At 41.3% G+C, this 23,400-nt stretch overlaps 1 protein-coding gene across 1 annotated transcript in view; it reads left to right on the top strand.

Moving 5' to 3' along the window:
- The window catches only part of TXNRD1 (thioredoxin reductase 1), a 66,185-nt gene that overhangs the window by 31,228 nt on the left and 11,557 nt on the right, over nt 1-23,400 (top strand). The window contains 8 exon segments of the mRNA NM_214154.4: nt 3,213-3,355; nt 3,742-3,857; nt 5,146-5,371; nt 7,778-7,870; nt 8,451-8,527; nt 10,801-10,957; nt 18,170-18,277; nt 21,302-21,397. Of these exon segments, the coding sequence (NP_999319.3) occupies nt 3,213-3,355; nt 3,742-3,857; nt 5,146-5,371; nt 7,778-7,870; nt 8,451-8,527; nt 10,801-10,957; nt 18,170-18,277; nt 21,302-21,397 (1,016 nt within the window).

The following is a 23,400-nucleotide window of genomic DNA, read 5'->3' as shown; positions in this document are numbered from 1 at the left end:
CTCCAGTTTTCTTAGAAAACTGTCTCCTCTGACACTGCAAATAGCTGGGAGTGTGGTGAGGGCGGAAGGAACCTGGGTTAGGCAGCACAGCTGGATCTGCCTCGTGGTGAGGGAAGGACACAGCCAGGACTCAGCCTGTGATCTGCCCTTCTCCTGAAAGCGCCAAGCTGACACTGTGCCGAGAAAATTATTTGAGCTCAGTCCTGGAACTTGGATGAATTGGACCTTTCTGGAAGATTTATTAGCTTCGTATTTTTTCAGATTTATCTACTTGATTTAAGAATTAAGCGTGCCTTTAAAAAATTAATCATTCGGGAAGTTTTAGAATCCCATTGTCATTACAGAGAAAGCAACGTCATTGGCTTGCAGTTGGGGGCTTGGAGAGTTTCTGGACGCGCGTACTCTTCCTACTACACACCTGATAGTTCACATACAGTGTGTCTATGCTGCCATGAGTCCATGTGTGGCCCTGGGCATCGATCCTTCACTTCCCTGTGTATATACTGAAGTAATTTGTGCCCCTTCAGGTGCTTTGAGGTGCAAATGACAGGTGCAGTGAAGATGTAAGGATGCTAGGTAGCTCTGTCTGATTACTTTGATAGAATCTAGGGGTGTGTAATGGGAGGCGGGCAGATCAGGAGCATCAGAGGGTTGGCTTAAGGCCCTGCTGCTGAGGTGGGCATAAGGGTACACCCAGGTGAAATACGGGTCCTGCCTAGCCAGCTAGAATCTACATTGCAGAGACTCAGCATCGGATTGCAACTGGTAGACCAGGCCAAAGGAATCAGGAGGCCTAGAGGGAATGCTGGGGCTGTGCCAGCAGATGGGCTGAGTGGAGATGCGGAGTGCCCAGGTAGTGTTTGGGAATGCAGGAAGGCAGTGGATTTGGGGCATTACTGGAAGGCAGGGCAGCCCTAGAGGACTGGGGTTCTGGGCATGTTACCACCCACAGATCCAGTTACCACCAGTTGCTCATGAAGTAGGAATTTGGATTTAATAAGACAGAAACTTGGTTCTCAGAATGGGATGCAAGATCAGGGCTGTAGGAGCAGCTAGAGTGCCTGGATGCTAAATCCCAAGGTGTCGGACTGCAACTGTTAAATTTCTTCTCCCTGAGTGTAGCCACTTTGGTGACAGGTGATTGGTGACTGCCTACTGAACCAGAGGATGAAGGAACTTGTAGAGAAAGGTTTGAGGACTTTGGAAATCAGATGGGGCTTGACTGTTACAAAGAAAGGCTTCAACAGAATTAAGGTTGAATTTGAATTTCTGTCATTGAAATAACTTAATTTACTGGTAGGTACTATTATTTAGTCCCAACTATATCTTTTAGAGTGCGGTATCTCCTGTAGGATTGGTGGAGTAGAATCCACTTAGTACTTCTACCCCTGTAAAGTTCAAGAAGTGAGTGTTGCCTTTGATCTTGTTGCTGGTTCTCCCTGGGGACCCTTTTGGCATGTGGCGCTGGACAGCTCCTAGTTGAAAGGAACTGTAGTGGATATTTAGCATCCCTGGTCTTGGGCATCCCTTAGTTACAGCGACAACCAGAACCACCACCAATAAAATGATGTCTGAGATTTGATTAAAATATCCTAGTAAAAATGAGAAACATACATATAATGAGATTAGTAAAATGTTGGTAATTGTTGTAGCTAGACGATTGGCACAGGGGAGTGTTACTCTATTCTTTTCCATTCTTTGTGGGGAAACAGTGAGTTCTGCCTCCTCTTTTTTTTTTCTTGCCTCTTTTTTTTCCCCCATAAATTTTGTTGTTGTTGTTGTTCTTTTTAGGGCTGCACCTGCAGCATACAGAAGTTCCCAGGCTAGGGGTCTAATTGGAGATGGAGCTGCCGGCCTCCACCACAGCCATAGCCACATGGGGTCCGAGCTGCATCCGTGACCTACACTGCAGCTTGTGGCAGTGATGAATCCTTCACGCACTGAGCCTGCCTCTGCTTTTTATAGTGGCGGTAGACAGTGGCCAGACCAACGGCTGGTTGAGGGTCCCCACAGCGTCCCCCCCACGCCCCAGCACCTAGTTCTCCTTGACCTCATGACCACAGTGGCCTTCACAGTCTCTCCCCCACCCCTTTTTCCCCAATTGCACTGCTCTCTGAAGGTTTGCTTCAGTTCTAACATTTTATGATTCCGTGAATTGAATCTCTATAATCTGTTCTCCAGGAGTCCACACAGCAGTTTCTGTGGCTGTCATTCCCACTTCCAGAGGCTGGCCATTGGCTCTCATAGAATTGATGTCAGTGCTTCCTGCTTGGCCAAGCTGTTTAACCCTGACTCCAAGACTCAGACTGCTCATTTCTGTGCCAGAGGCTTTCCATTTATGTGGATTCTCTTGTCCCTCCTTCCAGACCAGTTTCCCCAGAAACGTGCCTTCTTCTACCAGAATCCCATTCTCTTCTCTAGTCATTGTTGAAGTTATTAATGAGTGAATGACAAATAATTGATTTTTATCCTTTGAAATTTAATATTAATGCCTTGGCTCAAAGGATTCATTTTATGGTCAAATTTAATTTTTCTGTTCTCTCTTTGGTGAGATGGGGAGTTTGGGAGGCAGTGAGACAGACTCTTAAACTTCTCTGTCTAGACCAGGGATCAGTTAGCTTTTTCTGTTAGGTGCCAGATAGTAAATATTTTGGGCTTTGTGGGCCATGTAGCATATGTCACAGCTCCTCAACTCTGCCATTGTAGCACGAAAGCAGCCTTAGACAGTATGAAAGTGAATGTCGTGGTTGGATTTCAGTAAAGCTTTATTTACAGAAAAGGTGATAGGCCAGATCTGACTGGTGGGGCCTTAGTTTGCCCGCCTCTGATCTAGACAGTATTACTGTGCAGTAGCTCCAAACCTGGCTACATCAGAATCCCTTATAGATTGATAGGCGTTCAGAATTCCAGTCTTTACCTAAGCATCTCTTTACCAATCAGTGTTAATAAGCCAAGGTGAAATTCCTGTTCATTTCTAGATAATGAAGAAAAAAGGTTGAGTATGGTTATTTTAGTCTTCACGACTTGCCATAATTTTTGCACTGTTTAATCGTATGGTAGTTTTTTTAAAAGGGAAAAATATTTGAAGATGAAAAGGTTATTTATGTGCTTGAAATGAAAGACTTTCTCTTTTATAGACTAAGTAGTTACTGAGAAATGATAGCTGCCAGGCAGTTGAAAAACTAAACATTGTGTCTTTTTTTCCCATGCAGTTAAACACGACTGGGAAAGAATGACAGAAGCTGTGCAGAATCACATTGGCTCTCTGAACTGGGGCTACCGCGTGGCTCTGCGGGAGAAAAAAGTCACTTATGAGAATGCCTATGGGCAGTTTGTTGGGCCTCACAGAATTAAGGTAATTGTGTCACAGCCTAAGAAGGTTCTTTTGTTTGTGTTTTTAGCTTTGGTTGGGGGTCGGGGAGGAAAAGAGAAGGTGATTATTCTAATAAAGGTTATAGCCACTGTGACGCAGACCATCTAGCATGGTGATTTTGCAGTCATTTCTTGGGGACTTTCTCTTAGGGTGTAGTAATGGATTTGGGGGTTGGTTCTGCTACTTCTGGCATTGTGACCTTGAGCAAGTCCCTTAAGTACTCAGAGACTTAGCTCTTTCTTACTGCATCAGCCAGTTTTTGTAAGGGTCAAATTGGACAATGTGATGATCAGCCTTTCTAATTAGAATGTTTACTGTTCTAAAGGATAATAACATCTTAAAAAATTGATATATTGGTTCCTTTATAGGCAACAAATAACAAAGGCAAAGAAAAAATTTATTCAGCAGAGAAATTTCTCATTGCCACTGGTGAAAGGCCACGCTATTTGGGTATCCCTGGTGACAAAGAGTACTGCATCAGCAGGTAAGGGCAGGCTGCAGGACAAAGGGGATCGATGCTGCTGCTTTTTATTCCAAACCCGTTTAATCCTTTTTGTGCAGCTTAAGTTTTTCATCACATTTTTGCCCAAAGGGACAAGGGACTACTTTTCCTCGTTACTCACTGCTGTTTGAATGGTCACAGTGTCAGTATGGAGGGACCTTCTGAAATCAGTGAATCGAGCAGGAAAGTTTTGCTGTGTGGTTTATCCTGGCCCATCAAGTGATAACAGTGGTGACACTCTTGCTCGGGTGTTTTGAGTTATCAAGTGATTAAGACAGTGCTGATAGTCTTCTTGGATGCTTTTTGCCCAGGACTTTCTGATTTTGTGATTGTGTTATAAATAACTCATTTTTAGACCTCTTTTAAAAAAATCTTGATGTTACTCCTTGGAGGCAGCTCAGATGGCAGCTCTTGTTATTTCTGTCTTGGCTGAGCTCCTTTCTCATATTTTAAAGAAACTCCTTCCCCAACACTGCTTTTATCATCTCCTGTGTCTTGTATCTTTCACAGTACTAGAAGATTTTTGTCAGGTTTTACTTTTTATAGTTGTGTTTTATATTACAAAACCTCCACGTTGTAAGTTTTTCCCCCACCTCTCTCCCCACACTTGATCATTGTTGTTGTGGATGAGGGTGGGGTTTGGGTTTGCAGATGTATGATTTTAAGCATGTAAATGGAAAATTATTCTGAACAGTACAAAGTAAATTTGTTGGACCGTGAGTTGGACAAACATGAGTGGTGTGGTTTGCTGTGCTCAGCCCAGGTAGCTTGAGCAGCTCCCAAAGCAACTGAGCAGCAAGAAAGACAGCATGTCTGAGACCTTATAAAAATTCCTCAGCAGTTCCCATTGTGACACAGTGTTTAACGAACCCGACTAGCATCCATGAGGATGTAGGTTCGATCCCTGGCCTCGCTCACTGGGTTAAGGATCCAGCATTGCCATGGCCTGTGGTGTAGGTCAAAGACACGGCCCAGAACCCACGCTGTTGTGGCTCCGGTGTAGGCCAGCAGCTACAGCTCTGATTCGACCCCTAGCCTGGGAACTTCCATATGCCACAGATGCGGCTCTAAAAGGACAAAAAGACAAAAAGACCAAAAAAAAAAAAAAAAAAATTCCTCAAATAGTATGTGTGTAGCTAAATTGAATATTTTTAGTTTTAAAAGTGTCTTATTCTTCAGAAAGTAAAAATGTTTACTTTGGTCATTATTCACTTATGAACATTTTTCTTTTCTTTCTTTTCTTCCTTTTTCCAAAAAATTTTTTTTTCAGTGATGATCTTTTCTCTTTACCTTATTGCCCGGGTAAGACCCTGGTGGTCGGAGCATCCTATGTCGCTTTGGAATGTGCTGGATTTCTTGCCGGCATCGGTTTAGATGTCACTGTTATGGTACGGTCCATTCTCCTGAGAGGATTTGACCAGGACATGGCCAACAAAATCGGTGAACATATGGAAGAACACGGTGTCAAGTTTATAAGACAGTTTGTACCAATAAAAGTAAGTGGGGCTGCCTGTAAGTTTGCTAATTGTGTACTCATGTTAAAAGGCCCGGGACAGAGTTGGGGTGGGGGCCGGAAGCATCCATCCTTTCAGCATTAAAAACCATTGGGAATGCTGTAATTCCTCAACTCTGGGATTTAGGAGCATGAGCTTATACTTTCTTTCCATCTAAATCGCTTTCTTCTTATTTCTTATTTTTAATAATTTCCTTCCCTTCTTAACTTTACCACCTTCAGCTCTCTTCTGTTTAAAGCTTCTCATTATGAATTCCATTATTTTATTGTCTTCGGTCATTTGTTTCTTTATATATACACCAGTGATTTAGATAAGAGTTTCAGACTAGACTGTTTTCTTTTTCTTTTTTCTTCCTGTAAGGCATTCCTCCTGTATATACCGTGTAGTCCACAGATGCACTGTATTATTCTGACTTCCCTGGGAACGATTATCTAATTTTATGTGGGCTGGCCTTTTTTGTTCATTTTATCTTTTTTTGAAAATGCTGAATAATACCAAGTTATATTTGGGACGTGTTAACATTATCACACATGTTTTAATGAACTAGAGTGACAGAATCTTTTGCATATCTCTGACAGTTTCCTTTGGTGCAAGTGTGGATGGGACTATTTTGTTCAGATTAGGGGAATTTAGCTGTTATTTTAAAAATTGCTTCATGGTTAATCACAGGTTCCTTGCAGGACCGTGAATCTCTTGATGCTAGTAGATAATAGTATGAGTGGGGACCAGAATGACCTGGGTTCAAATACTGTTCTGCCAGTTTCTTTCTGTGTGACTCTAGGAGAATTACTTAACTTCCCTGAGCCTCAGTTCTTCTGTGAAATGATGATAATAGATAGCCCTTAGCTCAGGGTCCCGTGAGAATTGCGTAAGCATTAGGCTTATGATTAGGAAGCCAAAGCTGTGTGTATATGCTGCTGTACTGGTAGAAAAGTAACACCTCCCTTTGTAACATCTTAACATTCGAAGCGTTGGGGGCCCCTTTGAGATCGTGGTGGATCATCCCTAGTGGAGTGAACCTGAATCTGTGTACATAACCCTGTGCCTGGGTCACCATGGTAGCCCTGATCCCCATAGGCAGGTGAACGCTGCTGTAGGACGAAGTGACCTGGTGGAAGAGGCCTTCTGCAGAGAGGAGGGAGGGCATGTCTTTTAGACAAAGTATAACAGCATGTGCACAAAGGCTCTGGGGATAAAGCTGTTTTAAAAGCAGAAAGTGCTCTGGGTATGGGGAGGGCCTGCCGGAACCCAGAAGTAAGGCAGGAAGGAGTTCGAGGTGGGATGAGGCCCTGAACCATTTCAAAGCAAATCTAAGCTGTGGACCAATTCATCTCCAAAAGTTAGAATATTTTCATTTAAATTATATAGGAAAGAGAGGCTTAACTATGAGATAAGAAAGGAAGTGAATTTTAGAAGGGAATCTTTGCTATTTGTTGATGTTGAAAAGGATTCTTCATGGTTTTTCCATACAGACTATATTGTATTTTAAAAGTAGAGTAGAAATTGCAGATGGTTTTATGGGCTTCTCCCAGTAAATATTTTACAGAAACCCATGATTCGGCTGTCATTCAGAGTCATGAAAGGTTAATAAGCACATACTTGCAGAAGCCTGCAGGTGAGAGCAATTCTAAGTCATTGTTGCCCGGTCTGTGGGTTATTGACACCTCTGTGTAGTACGTGAAGATACTCGGTCTCATTTGCCGTAGCACAAGCACCAGGGCTTGCTCCTCTCTCCCTACATCCTCTGCAACTTAAGGCAACCCCCAGTTATGATAAACAGTGTACCTTTTCACCCCGTAGGATTTTTAGGGCTTTCCAGTCAACTATATCATGATTGATCTATTCCCATGTCTGTCTTTCGTTGACCAAACTGAACACTTGTAGTCAAAAGAGAATCTGAATGTGAGCATCAGGAGGTTAATGGTTCTGGGTCATTCACAAGATAGGAGCCTGGGAGAACCAGTAAGTCATTAGTTTAACTTTAGAGATTGTAGTGTGCTTTCTCTAGCTTTTTCCTTTCCTGCTTTTCTCTGAATTTTTTTTCCTTTTGGCCGTGCCCATGCCACTGCAGAGACAACACCAGATCCTTATCCTTTCCGCTGAGCCACACGGGAACACCTCTGAATGTTACTCTGTTTAAGAACTATTTGAAGGGAAGCCCCTCTAGCAAACATTAAGCAGCAAGAAAGAAGAGAATAAATAAAATAATCACTTGTCATCCTCATGATGTTAATGTGAAGGAAATGGGCCCTAAAAGACCTTTCAAGCCAGATTTTGTGTTTTATCCAGATTTAACCAGATTTTGTGTGTTAACCAGACAGAAGGAGGGGACATAAGTGTCCACCTTGGCATCTTTATCATGGAGTAAAACTCTATCTCTTTTTGTAGGTTGAACAAATCGAAGCAGGGATGCCAGGCCGACTCAGGGTGACAGCTAAGGCCACTAACAGTGACGAAACCATCGAAGGAGAGTATAATACGGTAAGGACTGGGACCTCAGTCATACTTCAGTAAGCAGATAACGTTCTCATTAGATGTTAGCTGGGTTGTCTTGGTTCTGTTCCAATTATTTCTTAAAATATAGCTTAATATCTTTATCACTTGTGATATTATAATCTCTTTTGGTAATGGGATGGCTTTATATATTCTCCACTGTAACTTAAATATTGTTTGTCAAATGGCTATTAAAAGGTACCAGCATTTTTAAATGAGCTAGAATTTCTCTGCCCCATGTTCTTTTATCTCCCCAGCCCACCACTCTAATAAAAGAATAACTTAATTCAGTCATAGGCTGTGCTGTCTTTGTCTCTAACTTGGCTAGATTTATTAAGGGATTGTTAGCTCCTTCTTTTGCTAAGAAATGGATAAGGATTTTTACAATATCATGTTTAGAAGATTTAATTTAAATGATTTTGATTTGTTTAAACTTTGCTTGATTTTATTAATAGAATATTTCTTTTCATGTCTGGAAAAATGAATGAGATTGGCTTAATAAAGAGAAAAATACGATTAACTCATGCAAAGCTCTTTTTGTTAACAGTTACTATAAATAATTTTACAGGTATTGCTGGCAATAGGAAGAGATGCTTGCACAAGAAACATTGGCTTAGAAACTGTGGGGGTAGAGATAAACGAAAAGTAAGAAAAAGCTTTATTATTTCTTCTTAAATACTATTTCAGTTATTTATAAGATTGATTAACACTGGAGTTTTAGATTTGAAAGCTGGTTTTTACCATAGTTGGAGCACTCCCTTTTTAAGCTTAGAAAACTCTTCTTTCAGTGCCAATCACCATATTTCCTATTTTTTTGTTTTGTTTTGTTTTTCTAAACGTTCACAATCTAAATGAGAGGTACACTGGCTTGGATTTTGTTTGTTTCTTTTTTTTTTTTTTTTTTGGTCTTTTTAGGGCTGCATCACGACATATGGACGTTCCCAGTTTAGGGGTCAGATCCGAGCTACAATTGCCAGCCTACACCACAGCCACAGCAACGTGGTATCCAAGTCTTGTCTGCAAACTACATCATACCTCACAGCAACGCCAGATCCCCGACCCACTGAGTGGGGCCAGGGATCAAACCTGCCTCCTCATGGATACCAGTCGGATTCATTTCTGCTGTGCCACAGAGGGAACACCACATTTTGTTTCTTTAATGTACGTGTGTAGAGAAAAAGGTTCAACTCCCCAGTTAATTGCTGGTATGTGCTTTGAAAGCTTTATTGATTATGTAGGTTTGCGGGGGTTTTTTTTGGGGTTTTTTTTTTTAAGGGCTACACCCACGTCACATGGAGGTTCCCTGGCTAGCGGTTGAATCGGAGCAGTGGCCACTGGCCTACGCCACAGCCACAGCAACACGGGATCTAGGCCACGTCTGCGACCTACACCACAGCTCATGGCAGTGCCAGGTCGTTAACCCACTGAGCCAGGTCAGAGATGGAACCTGTGTCCTCGTGGTTATTAGATTCGTTTCTGCTGAGCCACGATGGGACTCCGAATATGTAGATTTGAACCACATTTTAGAATCATTGGAGTGGTCACTCCCTTTCTAGTGATAACTACAAGTATGAAAACTTTGATGTTTTAAAAGTTAAAATCCTACCCCACTACACTGGATAATTGAGACTCAGCTGTCTGCTTACGGGAGTAAGCATTTCCCAGTATCAGCTTCTTATATCCAGGTAAAAACAAACAAGTGCTTTGAAAGGATTGATGTCTTGGAAACTCAAAACACAGGCTTCCCCCGCCCCTGGGATTAACATTTATTCAAGGAGAAGAGATTTCTTAGTCTCAGTGGGAAGAATTTTGTTTTTTCTATTATTATTTTTCCCTTGCCTTGGAGAGGCAGGGGAGTCGAGGAGGTCTGGTAAGATTTAGCAGACCAGGGAGTTCCCATCATGGTGCAGCGGAAACGAATTTGACTAGTATCCATGAGGATGCAGGTTTTATCCTGGCCCTGCTCAGTGGGTCGGGGTTCCAGCGCTGCTGTGGCTGTGACGTAGGCCGGCAGCTGTAGCTCTGATTTGACCCTTAGCCTGGGAACTTCCATGTACTGCAAGTGCCACCCTAAAAAGCAAAAAAAAAAAAGATTTAGCAGACCAGACATTCCACCATCTAAATAACCCACTAGCAATAAATAAATAAAATAAAATAAAATAAAATTGGAGTTTCTGTCATGGCTCAGCGGTAACAAACCTGACTAGTATCCATGAGGACTTGGGTTCCATCCCTGGCCTTGCTCAGTGGGTTAAGGATCTGGTGTTGCTGTGAGCTGTGGTGTAGGCTGGCAGCTGCAGCTCGGATTAGACCCCTAGCCTGAGAAGTTACATATGGCATGGGTGTGGCCCTAAAAAGACAAAATAAAAATACATAAATAAATAAATAACCAATTGGGGCCAAGATAGATTTTACGTAATATTAATAGCTGACATATACTCTTTACTAACTGGGGTCCATGGACTGTTGTGCTAAATGTTTTATACACATTCTTATTCAATCCTCACAACTCCTTAAGGTAGGTAATGGGATTCTTTTTCTTCTTACTAGTATTCCTATAATCATTGTTCCCAGTTCCAGGTGGGAAAATGAAGCTTAGAGATGTTCAGTAGCTCTCCCAAGATCACGGAAGTAGTAACTAACAGACCTGGTTATTACGATTTAGAATCCTCATTCATTCTTAACCACTACATTCTAGTTTTCCCATTCTAGGGTTTCTTAAAGTTTTCTTATTCTTTTGGTTTTCACATTAGCTGGAATTTCTATTCCTCTGAGTTTTGTTGTTGTTTTGGTAATACATTAGAACATTGCCCTTAGCTTGAGTCACAGTTTTGGGCTTCTTTGGGAGGAAAGGGGATTTTGTTCTCCTTACTTAATAGTGATAACTGATGATGATTTTAATGGAATGATTTTTACAGGACTGGAAAAATACCTGTGACGGATGAAGAGCAGACTAATGTGCCTTATGTCTATGCCATTGGTGATATATTGGAGGGGAAGCCAGAGCTCACCCCGGTAGCAATCCAGGCAGGAAGGTTGCTGGCACAGAGGCTGTATGGTGGCTCCACTGTCAAGGTGAGCGTTGTGACTGTCACCCACTGAGATAGCGTTGTGACTGTCACCCACTGAGGTACTATTTTCATAATACTCCCATTGTTCCTTGTAGAGTGGGTATAAAGTTTTTCAAGCCTTGAATAATTTATGATGACACCCTAGATGTGCTGTATTTAACTCTGTTCCAGACAAGACACAGTTAAGACACTGCACCTTTGAGATTATGGAAATCGTTCTTAGAATCGCACTAAGAATACAATGAGCTTGATGAGTCAAGTTTCAGCACAGTTATGTTCTATATACTCATAATAGTTGCATACATCAATTTCATTGTAACCAATTTGAATATAATTTTCTCAACCTCTTTATGGCTCCTGTCTAGGCTATGAAAGGATTTGGGGATCTAGATAATAATGTCAGTGTGTGGAGCTGCGTAAATCAATAATTATGCTTATTCCCCTGTCCTTTCCAAAGATAGGTCTTCTGCTCTTTGGAACATTGAATGTGTATATTAATGTTTTAAAGTGATTTTAAAAATCAGTATGGAAATGAAACCCTTAGATGTGTTTCATGGAACTAGATGGCAAGAAAAGAATAAGTATGCTCTAATTAATTTTTTAAGACTTTTTTTTTTTTTTTTTTTTTGCTTTTTAGGGCCATATCTGTGGCATGTGGAAGTTCCCTGGGCTAGGGACTGAATTGGAGCTGCAGCCACTGGCCTACACCACAGCCACAATAACATAGGATCCAAGCCTTGTCTGTGACCTAAATCACAGCTCATGGCAACGTCGGATCCTAACCCCCTGAGTGAGGTCAGTGATGGAACCCACATCGTCATGGTTACTAGTCGGGTTCATTACTGCTGAGCCACAAGGGGAACTCCTTTTAAGACGTTTCAATTTTATTTATTTTTGTCTTTTTTAGGGCCATACCCATGGCATATGGAGGTTCTCGGGCTAGAGGTCAAATTGGAGCTATAGCTGCTGGCCTAAACCACAGCTCACGGCAACGCCAGATCCATAACCCACTGAGTGAGGTCCGGGATCAAACCTGCGTCCTCATGGATACTAGTCAGATTCGTTTATGCTGAGCCACGATGGGTACTCCCTTTTAAGACTTTTTAAAGACACGTTTTAGATTCATGGCAAAATTGAGAGAAAGGTATAGGGATCTCTCATATAGCCCCTGGTGCATTATCAACATTCCCTCCCTGATTATTTTTTGTAAAGGATTCTGGAAATAGTGATTGTAAAGAATTTAGTCACCACTCATTTTCCTTATCCGTACATCATCATGTCTGATTTGTTTTGCTTAGAGCAATGGAAACCTCAGAGACTATTACCAGTAAAATTGGTAGCATTTTGAATATACCTGGGGTTAATTTGGATTGTAGTATAATAAAATCTTAACATTTTGAGATGAACAGGATAGATGAACAGGACTGAGGTTAAAAAGGGGTTTTAGGAGTTCCTGTTGTGGCGCAGCAGAAATGAACCTGACTAGGATGCATGAGGACACAGGTTTGATCCCTGGCCTCGCTCAGTGGGGGTGGGCTAAGGATCCGGCGTTGCTGTGAGCTGTGGTGTAGGTTGCATTCGCTGATGTGGCTTGGATCCCTATTTGACCCCTAGCCCGGGAACCTCCATATGCTGTGGGTGTGGCCCTAAAAAGACCAAAAGGGGTGAGGGGTAGCCAATCCCAGGTTGTGTGATCATCCAGGGAGTAATAGTTGGTTCATATTGCTATTTGGAATAAATTTAACTACTTGTTTAAGTGAGTTATATCTAGTATTCATTGTTGGAGTTGTCAAGGATATGGTGAGCCAAGAAGGATATTCATACACATAGCTCGAGGTGCTTTAACTTGTTCTTGACCTTGTATCTTTGTGATTTCCTAAAATGTAAAGATTTTAAGATTTTTTTCATATCAACAATAACCAAAGAGCAAATATGCAAAAATTATTGGAGCACAAAAATTTTTCTAGGACAAAATCCTTTTTAAAATATATAATGGGAGGTCCCATTGTGCCTCAGTGGAAACAAATCTGGCTAGTATCCATGAGAGCACAGGTTTGATCCCCTGGCCTCGCTCAGTGGGTTAAGGATCCGGTGTTGCTGTGAGTTTGTGGTATAGACCAGCAGCTACAACACCGATTTGACCCCTAGCCTGGGAACCTCCTTATGCATGGGTATGGCCGTAGACAAACAAAAAAACCCACTAATGAATCTTTCCACCTACTTCAGCCGTTTCTTCCATATGGGCATAGTATTATATTTGAGCATCTACCAATTAAAGCAGATTCTTTCTTAAAATGCCTTAAGCCTTTACCAGAATCAGAATTTAATGTAATTTGAAAGTAAAGGATTCTTCTTTCGTTCGTTTTTCTTTTTTTCCCTATTTTGAAAAAGTATAATTATGTCAAGTGCTTTACCGAACAGGAAAACAAACAGGTGCCACTAAAGTCCCTGAGTTTGAAAGCTCACCAGTCTGTCCTTCAAACAAAGCTGAAATGCCAGTAGTTACCTGGGTTAATTGTATTTGCGAAATTACGCAAGTTGTTTTTTTTTTTTTTTTTTTTTTTAAAATAACTGTGTAATCCCTTTCATTTTGCCCAGCGTGTATTAATGAGACCATTCACACATACCTGAGAATGTCAGAGGATCTATTTTTGCCTTTCTTGCCTCTAAAGGAGCAGGTCTCTGTTGAAAAATTCAGCTTACCATAAAATCTGCCTAAATTAAATCTGTTATAGGATTTTAGAACCCAAATTGCATTATGGGTGTTTGTGCCTTCCTCCAAAGTTTATAACAAGTATTCATGGCTTCACCAGAGTATTTGGAGAAAAGGGGACAAAGAGCAGCTGTGTTTGACATGCCTGGCACTGTGCTAAGTGCTGTATATGCACACATCTCATTCCACCTTTGGGCAGCTGTAGAGATTGATGACATGTTATTGGAAATTGGGTAACTGGAGGCAGCCAAGGCATAAATCCAGTCCACATCTGATTGCAGGTACTGCTGCCTTAATCATGAGAGTGTATTACCTAAGAGATAAGGAAGACTTGGGAAGTGTGGGTCGTAAAAGAAGAGGTAACGAGAATAGAATAGATGTCTCAAGACTTTCAAGAATCTATCACCAACTCAGAGGGGCAAGCACCTCTGTAACTTAGGATTTTACTAAATAAAATGAAGTGGAAATGTATTGGAGACATTTAAATCAGTCTTTTTAACAGTAATGATTAAAGTCATTTCCAAAGCTGCTAGAAATATTTGCCACTAAGTATTCCATTGTTTGGAGAACATAACTGAAGGAATGAAAAAAAAAAATGTTTTCATCATTTTAAAACAGAAAACAGACCATGAAGCTGTATCAGCCTGTAGATGATGGGCATTCCACACTAAGCTCTTTAAAAAGCCATGTGACAGGGCCCACACACCAGCTTTAAAGCACGGTGTGATGGGCACTCCAGCCGTCACCTCCAAGGACCAGCAGTCAGCTCTTGGATCTTTTGAGAATTGCTCTCAAACATTTGAAACACTTTTATTTTCACAAATAACAGATGTTAGCATCTTTATTCTTACTTAAAGTAATGCTTTGTAAGTTAACTCCATTTTTTTTACAGTAAGTATAAAAGTATTTTATGTGGAAACTATAAGAAGCCACAGTACGCACGTATCTGCAACTTGAAAATGAATTATATTCTAAAAGATTAAGTTGATTGTTGTGAAAACTGCAGTGTTCTATCCAAATAAAAATATTAAAAACAAGGATTACACTTCTCAGGCTAGGCCACAGTAATCCTTTGAAGCCAATTTGAAACTGAGTTTTGGGACCAAGAAGAAAAAATGTCTTTTATGTGGATCCTGATTTCCATCTGATGCACCATTTTCTGCCAAAAGAACTTCCTTTAACAGTTGGATAATGCCTGTCTGCTCAAGATAGATTCTTTGGCCTTTTTTGGGGGGGGAGATGTGTGGGCACAGCTGCAGCATATGAAAGTTCCCAGGCTAGGGGTCAGATCAGAGCTATAGCTTCTGGCCTACGCCATGACCATGGCAGATCTGAGCTGCATCTGCAACCTACACCACAGCTCGCAGCAGTGCCAGAGCCTTAACCCACCGAGCAAGGCCAGGGATCAAACCCAAATCCCTGCATCCTCATAGATACCAGTTGGATTTGTAACCTGCTGGGCAACATTGGCAACGCCAGCTTTTTTTTTTAACTTTATCTTGCCTTCACTTTTTGGAAGATATTTCTCTGAATATAGAGTTCTAGATTTACTGTATTTATTTACATATTTTAATTATTTGCCCATTGTCTTCTGGTTACATAGCTTCTAAAGAGAATACACCATCATTTTTATCTCTGTTCCCCTTAAGACTTTATTTTTCTCAGTTTTTTAAGCAGCTTGATTATTGCATGCCTTGGCGTGCTTTTCTTTATTTTATGTTTTGCTTTTTAGGGCTGCATCTGCGGCATATGGAGATTCCCAGGCTAGGGGGTCTAATCAGAGTTACAGCTGCCAGCCTATGCCACAGCCACAGCAATGCCAGATCCGAGCCTCTTCTGTGACCTACACCACAGCTCACGGCAACTCTGGATCCTTAACCCACTGAGCGAGGCCAGGGATCAAACCCAAAACTTCATAGTTCCTAGTTGGATTTGTTTCCACTGCGCCTCAACAGGAACTCCCTTTGTAATTATTCTGCTTGTGGTGTGTCGAGATTTGGGGATTATCTGTTTATAGTTTCATCAAATTTGGAAATTTTTTTAGCCATTCCAATTTTTCTGTTTTCCCCCTCAGCCTCCAGTGAGTGAATTTGTTGGTTCACTTGATGTTTATCCCATGGATCTCTGATGCTCTGTTCATGTTTTCCCTCCCTGTTCCGGTCTTTCATTTTCTTAAAGAGCCTGTTCTGATGTTTTCAAGTCCACTGATCTTTTCTTGTGCCCTGTAAACCCTTCCCCCCCACCCCCCCTTTTTTTTGGCTGTCCCAGGGCGTTTGGAGTTCCAGGGCCAGAGGTCAAACCCATGCCCAAGCTGCTCTAGTGACAGCACCAAATCCTTAACCCGCTGTGCCACAAGAGACCTTTTATGAGTTTATTTATTTAAAACATATTTTCCTTTTCTCTCCTAAGCAGGTCCATGCTTTTCTCTACCATCCTGATTCTGTAGAACATATTTACAATAGCTCTTTTGCTCTCCTCTGGTAATCCCATCATCACTTTTGTAGTGTCTGTCTCTATGGATTTTTCCCCTTGGTATTGATTCATGTTTTCTTGTACTTTTGCATGCCTTGTAATTTTGGATGCAAGCTTTGCATTTTACACACTGTTGGGTGCTGAGTTTTATTGTGCTGAATTTCTTTAAACATTGTTGGACTTTGTTCTGGCAGTCTGTTAAGTTCCGTGGGATTGATTTTTATCCCTGGTGTAGCTTGCTTTTAAGCTTTTTTAGGGTGCGTCAACAGCAACCTTTCATCTAGGCCTAATTTAGTTCCACTACTAAATTGATACCCTTCCGAGGACTCTGCCCCCCTCCTCTTACTGTGAACTCTTTCTCAATTCTGGCTTGTGGGAACAGGAACTTTTTCTTTCTTTCTTTCTTTCTTTCTTTTTTTTTTTTTTTTTTTTTTTTTTTTTTTTGTCTTTTTGCCTTTTCTAGGGCCACTTCCGGCAGTGTATGGAGGTTCCCAGGCTAGGGGTCCAGTCAGAGCTGTAGCCGCCGGCCTACGCCAGACCCACAGGAACGCAGGATCCGAGCTGTCTGCAACCTACACCACAGCTCACAGCAACACCGGATCCTTAACCCACTGAGCAAGGGCAGGGATCGAACCTGCAACCTCATGGTTCCTAGTCGGATTCGTTAACCACTGTGCCACGACGGGAACTCCAGGAGCTATTTCTAGAGCTGTAAGAGCTCTGGTCGCACTGCTTTCCAGTGGTTCTTTGCTCACCCTTGAGTACCGTCCTCTGACATTGATTGACAGAATGATAGCCCGCCCACATCTCAGGAGTTTTTTGTGCAGCTCCACCCACTTGTGTTTCGACCCTCCAGCCTCTGGCCCCCTTGGCTTCTCTGAACTGGGATCTCGGTCTCCATGTCTCAGCAAGTCAACTGCCCTCTGTTGGCTCCCCTTGCACCGAGCCCTAGAAGCTGCTCTTGGCAATAAATTTGCACAGTCTCGGGGCTCGCCTCATTGTCCTTCACTGCCTTCTGGCCAGTGTCTGGAGAGTGTTTGTCTGGTGTTTTGGTTGTTTCAAGCAAGAGGTAAACTTGGCCCATTATGGCTATAAACGGTAGTCTGCCTTTACTTTTGAATCGGCATTCCCAGGGTTTGTGAAAAGACTACATATACTATTTGTAGAGGAAGGCTCACTTTAAAGATTTCACCTTCCCATTTTCGAGAGCAAGAGTCGAATCCCTCATATCTTAAGTGCAGAATGGCTTACCTCTGTGTCCACATGTGACTGGATAGGTTTTTGCCAAATAGCATTTACAAACATACTTGGTATTTGCATAATTACATTTTTTTTTACAATTCACAGCAGCATATTTAAGGCTCTGAGAAATCTGATAGTTGAGAAACCTGTTTATTTGCCTCATACAGCATTTTACAAACTTGTTTGACCTCAGAACTCTTTTGTCATCTATGCCTATTAACAAAAAATATGCTTTGGAAATACCGTCATTAACTTTTTTATTTCTGTAGTCTTCATTACCATTTTAATGGCTGCGTAAGATTGCATTGAGAGTACACAGAGAACCACTTCCTTATTTGCATTATAAAGCCACTCCTGTATTGTCACTGTTGATGAGAACTGCAGCATTGCCCAATGAATGTGTGTAGCTTTTTCTACATACTAAATTACTATTGTAGATTTCTAAAAGTGGGGTTATTGGGCCAAGAGGTTTTTATGGCTCTTAGTACGTATTAGCTAGTTGAATTTCCAGAGGAGACTTTGAGCAGTGGGTGCACTGGTATTGGTTTCCACTGCTTGATTAAGAGGGAGAAAGTATGTCCTTGTTGGCATCAGTTGGTGGAGAGGCCCCTTGGATCACTGACTCGTAACGAGTCTTGACAGACTTGGCTGAACTGTTACCACATCAGTTAATGGTTCTCAGTATAATAGGTTTTTATGAGTCTACTTGGCTAATTCTGCACCTTTTTGAAGTACATACCTTTTTAAGTTATAATTTCTAATATCATAACTCTCCTCCCTTTGAAACAGTGTGACTATGAAAACGTTCCAACGACCGTTTTTACTCCTTTGGAATATGGTGCTTGTGGTCTTTCCGAAGAGAAGGCTGTGGAGAAATTTGGGGAAGAAAATATTGAGGTAAGTTCTACTCTTTACACTTCCTCCCTCCCCAGATTTAAAGTAATTTTGACCATACAGAGAAGTTGAAAAAACAGCACAAAGAACTTGGATATACCCATTTTCCAGAGTCATGTATTATTAACATTTGGCCCATTTGTTTTATATTTTATGTATTCTCTTTCGCAGTCTCTGTGCATCTGTATTTCTTTCTCCTAAGCCATTTGAGAGTGGGTTGAATGTCCCTTTACTCTTACATACATCCGTGTGCATTTCCCAGGAAATGCTTTTGGAGTGCCAGTTGTGGCACAACAGGATCAGCAGCGTCTCTGGAGCGCTGGGATGCAGCTTCAATACCCTGCCTGGCACAGTGGATTAAGAATCCGGTGTTGCTGCAGCTGCGGAATAGGTCACAACTGCGGCTCAGATCTGATCCCTGGCCCAGGAACTCCACGTACAGTGGAGCAGCCAAATCAATAAATAAAAGTTTAACTTCAAAAAAAAAAAGGACACTTTCCTGTATAAATGATCACAGTGAAGTTACTGCTTTTAGACAATTTAATGTTAATACAATATTTTTATCTGACCTACATTCCATTTTTCAGTTTTGTCAGTTGATACAGTAATATTTAGTTCCACTTTTTAAAACCACTTTTACTGGTTTGTTTTTATTATTAATGTGATAAATACAGGAAAATACAAAGAAGAAAACTAAAGAGTAGCTACTAGTAGTGTTTTTTCCTACCATTACCCTCTAATTTATAATAATGGTCACTCACCTTTTATCCTGTAGTCAAGGAAAGTACACATGAAACTAATTTTATATACACAAAACAGTGCTACCCAAAGGGTCTGCTGTTTTAAATCATTTGGGAAAAAAGTTTATAGGAAAACCTTCTAAAGATCAGATTTTTGAATCAGTAATTTTGTAATATAAAAGTCTTCTAATCTTTATTATATGCTTTAGTAGCATATAATGTCAATCTATTAATAATACATTAACTTTTTTTCTGATTTGGAAAATTGTATATCCTCATAGGAAATTTGAAAAATTAGAAAAATATTAAAAAGAGGGAAATTTTTTTTTCCTTTTTACGGCCGTACCTGCAGCATATGGAAGTTCCCAGGCTAGGGGTCAAATCGGAGCTGCAGCTGAGGCCTACACCGCAGCCACAACAACACTGGATCTGAGCCACAGCTAGGACCTATGCTGCAGCTTGCAGCAATGCTGGATCCTTAACCCACTGAGCGAGGCCAGGGATCTAATCTGCATCCTCTCATGAGAAGATATCTGCTGTTAATATTTTTGCATATCCTAGCCTCTATAGGTATTTATATATTACATTTTTATATGTATATGTAATTTTGTGTAGGTACATATAAAGTATTTTAAAGTGTGATTAAGATATGTGCAGTTTTCTATGCTACTTTACAATTAATGTTAAGTCACAAGTATCTCCTAAAAACACCATTTTAAAAAATGACTTGTGCACAATTTCTTTTTAGGGGTGCTGTATGGTAATTTGTTAAGCCATTCTTTTATTAGATTATTTACAGGTTTTCACTGTTACAAATGGAATGAAGAACATTTATTATTCGTCATCTCTTCATTTTCTGAGGGTAGAATGCTATCAAGAGGTATTTAAGTAGTTGCTGCTGTGGCACACTGGGTTAGGAACCCAACTGCAGTAGCTCCATTTGCTGTGGAGGCTGGGTTCAATCCTTGGCCTTGGTACAGTTGCACAGCTGTGGTGTAGGTTGCAGTTGCAACTTGGATTCAATCCCTGGCCCGAGAACTTCTATATGCCATGGATGCGGCCATTAAAAAAAAAGAGAGATTTAAATGTTAAGGTTCTTAATATATATATATAGTTCATAGTTCGTTGGCTTTTGTTTTATTAGAATTTGCGTTTTCATTATAAAAGCAATATATTTGAGTTGAAGGAATCTTGAAAAATTCAAGGGAAACAGGAAGCAATTACTCATAGGCTTGTGTTTGTAACACAGCAAGTGTTAGCCGGTCAGGGTAATTTCTTTAATCATTTTTTCCCTGTGTAATTGTGATACTATACACAATTTGGTGACTCGTGTTTTTTAAAAAATTCATGGCACATTACAAGATAAAAGAATGTTGTACAATGTCTACATAATCACTGTGTTTTTCAAAGTCCTACCAATCATGTATGCTTTGAATTGAGGCTAGCAGTTGGAGGAGGAAAAGCAATCCCCTTAGTCATCCAGGGCTTAAGTTTATGAAATGTCAATAAAGATATCTGTCCTCTTACCTACCATCTTCCCTCTCTCCTTCGGTACTTTTGGTGAATAATTTCAAAAGAGGAAATGTCTTTGGAAGTTTAAGCAAGAGAACTAGATAATTGCTGTAATTGTTCCTGGCACCTTACTTGTTTTTTGCCCAAAGTTGTCGTTCCTCTGCAGTAATAAGACAGTGTCAGGTTTTGGTGAGGTTTTGTTTTTTTGTTTTAATGCAAGACAGCAAGTAATTGCATGGCTTCTTTCTCTCATTTGCTTTTTTTTTTTTTTTTTTTTTGTCTTTTTTGTTTTTTTGAGGGCCGCACCTGTGGCATATGGAGGGTCCCAGGCTAGGGGTCGAATCGAAGCTGCAGCTGCCACAGCCACAGCAACGCCAGATCCGAGCTGAGTCTTCCACCTACACCACAGCTCACGGCAACACTGGATCCTTAACCCACTGAGCGAGGCCAGGGATCAAACCCACAACCTCATGGTTCCTAGTTGGATTCGTTTCCACTGTGCCACAACGGAAACTCCCTCATTTGCTTTTTGTTGTTACGTAAGGGTTCCTCTTTGGAGGCTGAGATGTAATTAAGGGATGAGCTGATAGTGAAAAGGCTTGTCAGCTATGAGTTTAAAGTTATTTAGCTTCTGACCAAATTCTTCTAGACTTCATGAATTTCATTGTTTAACGAAAGTCTGGTTATTGAAGAGCCTTCACCGTCTTCATACCACAACTAGCATTTGACAGATACACTTCTAAAATGATGAGTCTAAATTGTGCTTCTGTTTTAGATTTACCATAGTTACTTTTGGCCGTTGGAATGGACGATTCCATCAAGAGATAACAACAAATGTTATGCAAAAATAGTCTGCAATATCAAAGACAATGTAAGTGCGATTTTCATTTAATCCTTTCTACTGATGTCACTTTGTTTTCATGGTGTTTTCACTTTGATCACATGGTACACACATTGCATTCCTTTAGTATTTCACCAGTGGGTCTCCCCAGCTGTGTGGATGTTACCTCAGGGCAAGGACCATGGTGATGCTGCTTGATCTCCCCTCTGCAATAGACACAGAGGACAGACAGTCAGAACACACTGAGGGGGAGATGCCTGGGGGCCTAAGTGGTTAAGGACCCCGCTGTGGCGTGTGTACGATCCCTGGCCTGGGAACTTCCACATGTCATGGGTGTGGCCGGAAAAAAAAAAAAAAAAAGAATACACGAGGGAAGGAACCAGAGGACAAGTTGAAAATGGGTTGCGTCTGTTAAAGGGCCTCAGTGTGGCCATCGATTATCTCAAAATAATGGGAAAACAACAAAGAGTCGGAGTGACCCAACTTTGTATCCTAAGCATCTGGAATTAGTGAGAAAGCTGTCACGGGAAGTGCCCTTAGCTGGCTTCTGATTGAAGACTTCATTGCTTGCTGCTTCATGTAACAACTGGTGATGAAGACCGAGGGGCAAACTTGACCTCCCAGGGTGTACCTCCCAAATGATTGAATAAATCACTGGTCTTCAAAGTTTTTTGACTGCTCCCCCTATTTTCTGTTGTAACCTAGAGCAAGTATTTGTCCCTACATACTCTGTAAGTGTGCGAGTGTGTAAATCCTTCTGTGTGTGTGTGCGAGAGAGAGAACTCTTAGGATTTACTGTTAACAGCTTTCATGTGTAACATACAGCAGTGCTAATGGCATTGACCATGTTGTGTGTCATATCCTTAGTCCTTACTTAGCACGGGACGTTTGTACCTTTTGACGGCCTTCATCTGATCTCCCCCACCCCCGCCCCACCTCTGCTAACCACACATCTGATCTCTTTTTCTATGAGTTTGTTTTTTAAGTATAGTTGAGCTTACAACACTGTGTTGGTTAGTTCCTAGTGTATAACATTGTGATTTGAGGGTGTTCCTGCTGTGGCACAGCGGGTTAAGTATCTGATGTTGTCTCTGTGCAACACGGGTTCAATCCCTGGCCCAGCACAGTGGGTTAAGGATCCCATGCGGCTGTGGCTCTGGCATAGGCCAGCAGCTGCAGCTCCAGTTCAACCCCTAACCTGGGAACTTCCATGTGCCACAGATGTGGCCCTAAAAAAAAAAAAAAAAAAAACAACCCCCCCCCCCCGAGACCTTAAACATGATGATACTGTTGTCAGTTATTTCCATAAACAAATATCGTATTAGAAGAGACGAATACTTGTCCTTGGTCTTTGTCATGAGTGATCTCGTATGAAATCCTGCTTCTAGAACTTGATGATCCTTGGGGCATGCTCTGTTCATTTCGAGTCAGTCACTTGACAGTGTGTAAACGTACTTGGCTTTTTCCTTTTTTCCTTTGGCTGCACCTGTAGCCTGCAGAAGTTCCTAGGTCAGGAATCAAACCTGCGCCAAGGCAGTGACAACACCAGGTCCTTAACCTCCTGAACCACCAGGAAACTCCTAAATGTGCTTGGTTTTAAATAGTGCTTACTTGCTAGGCTTTTATTCTTCTTGCAGGCTATTCTTTTTTATATTCTGTAAATATTTAAAATTTACAGAAAGGGATAGGGAAAGTACCTGCCACCCAAACTCAATGAATGTTAACATTTTCCTGTATTTGCTTCAGAGCTTTTCTCTTGTAGGAGATTGACCATCACAGGGGCAGCTTGTAATAGCCTATATTTATCAAGCACTTACTGTGTGCTGGGCACTACTCAGTGGTCTACATGTACTAACTTATTTAATCCCTACACAGCCCTATGAGGTATGTGCTGTTGTTACCCCGTTTTATAGATGAGGAAACTGAAGCATGGAAGTTAAATAATTGTGCCAGGGTACTTGCTAGTTAATGGCAGAGCCTGAATTCCATCCCGGGCAATGTGAAATCCATGCTGTTAACCACTCACCTGTGCC

This window comes from Sus scrofa, chromosome 5 (assembly GCF_054392235.1).
Source record: "Sus scrofa isolate SSC_HxYL_T2T_F1_AM1 chromosome 5, Sscrofa_HxYL_maternal_Yorkshire_Landrace_v2.0, whole genome shotgun sequence".
Classification (NCBI taxonomy): Eukaryota; Metazoa; Chordata; class Mammalia; order Artiodactyla; family Suidae; genus Sus; species Sus scrofa.
The sequence above is the reverse complement of the archived record's forward strand: the minus strand, read 5'-3'. Positions and strand labels throughout refer to the sequence as shown.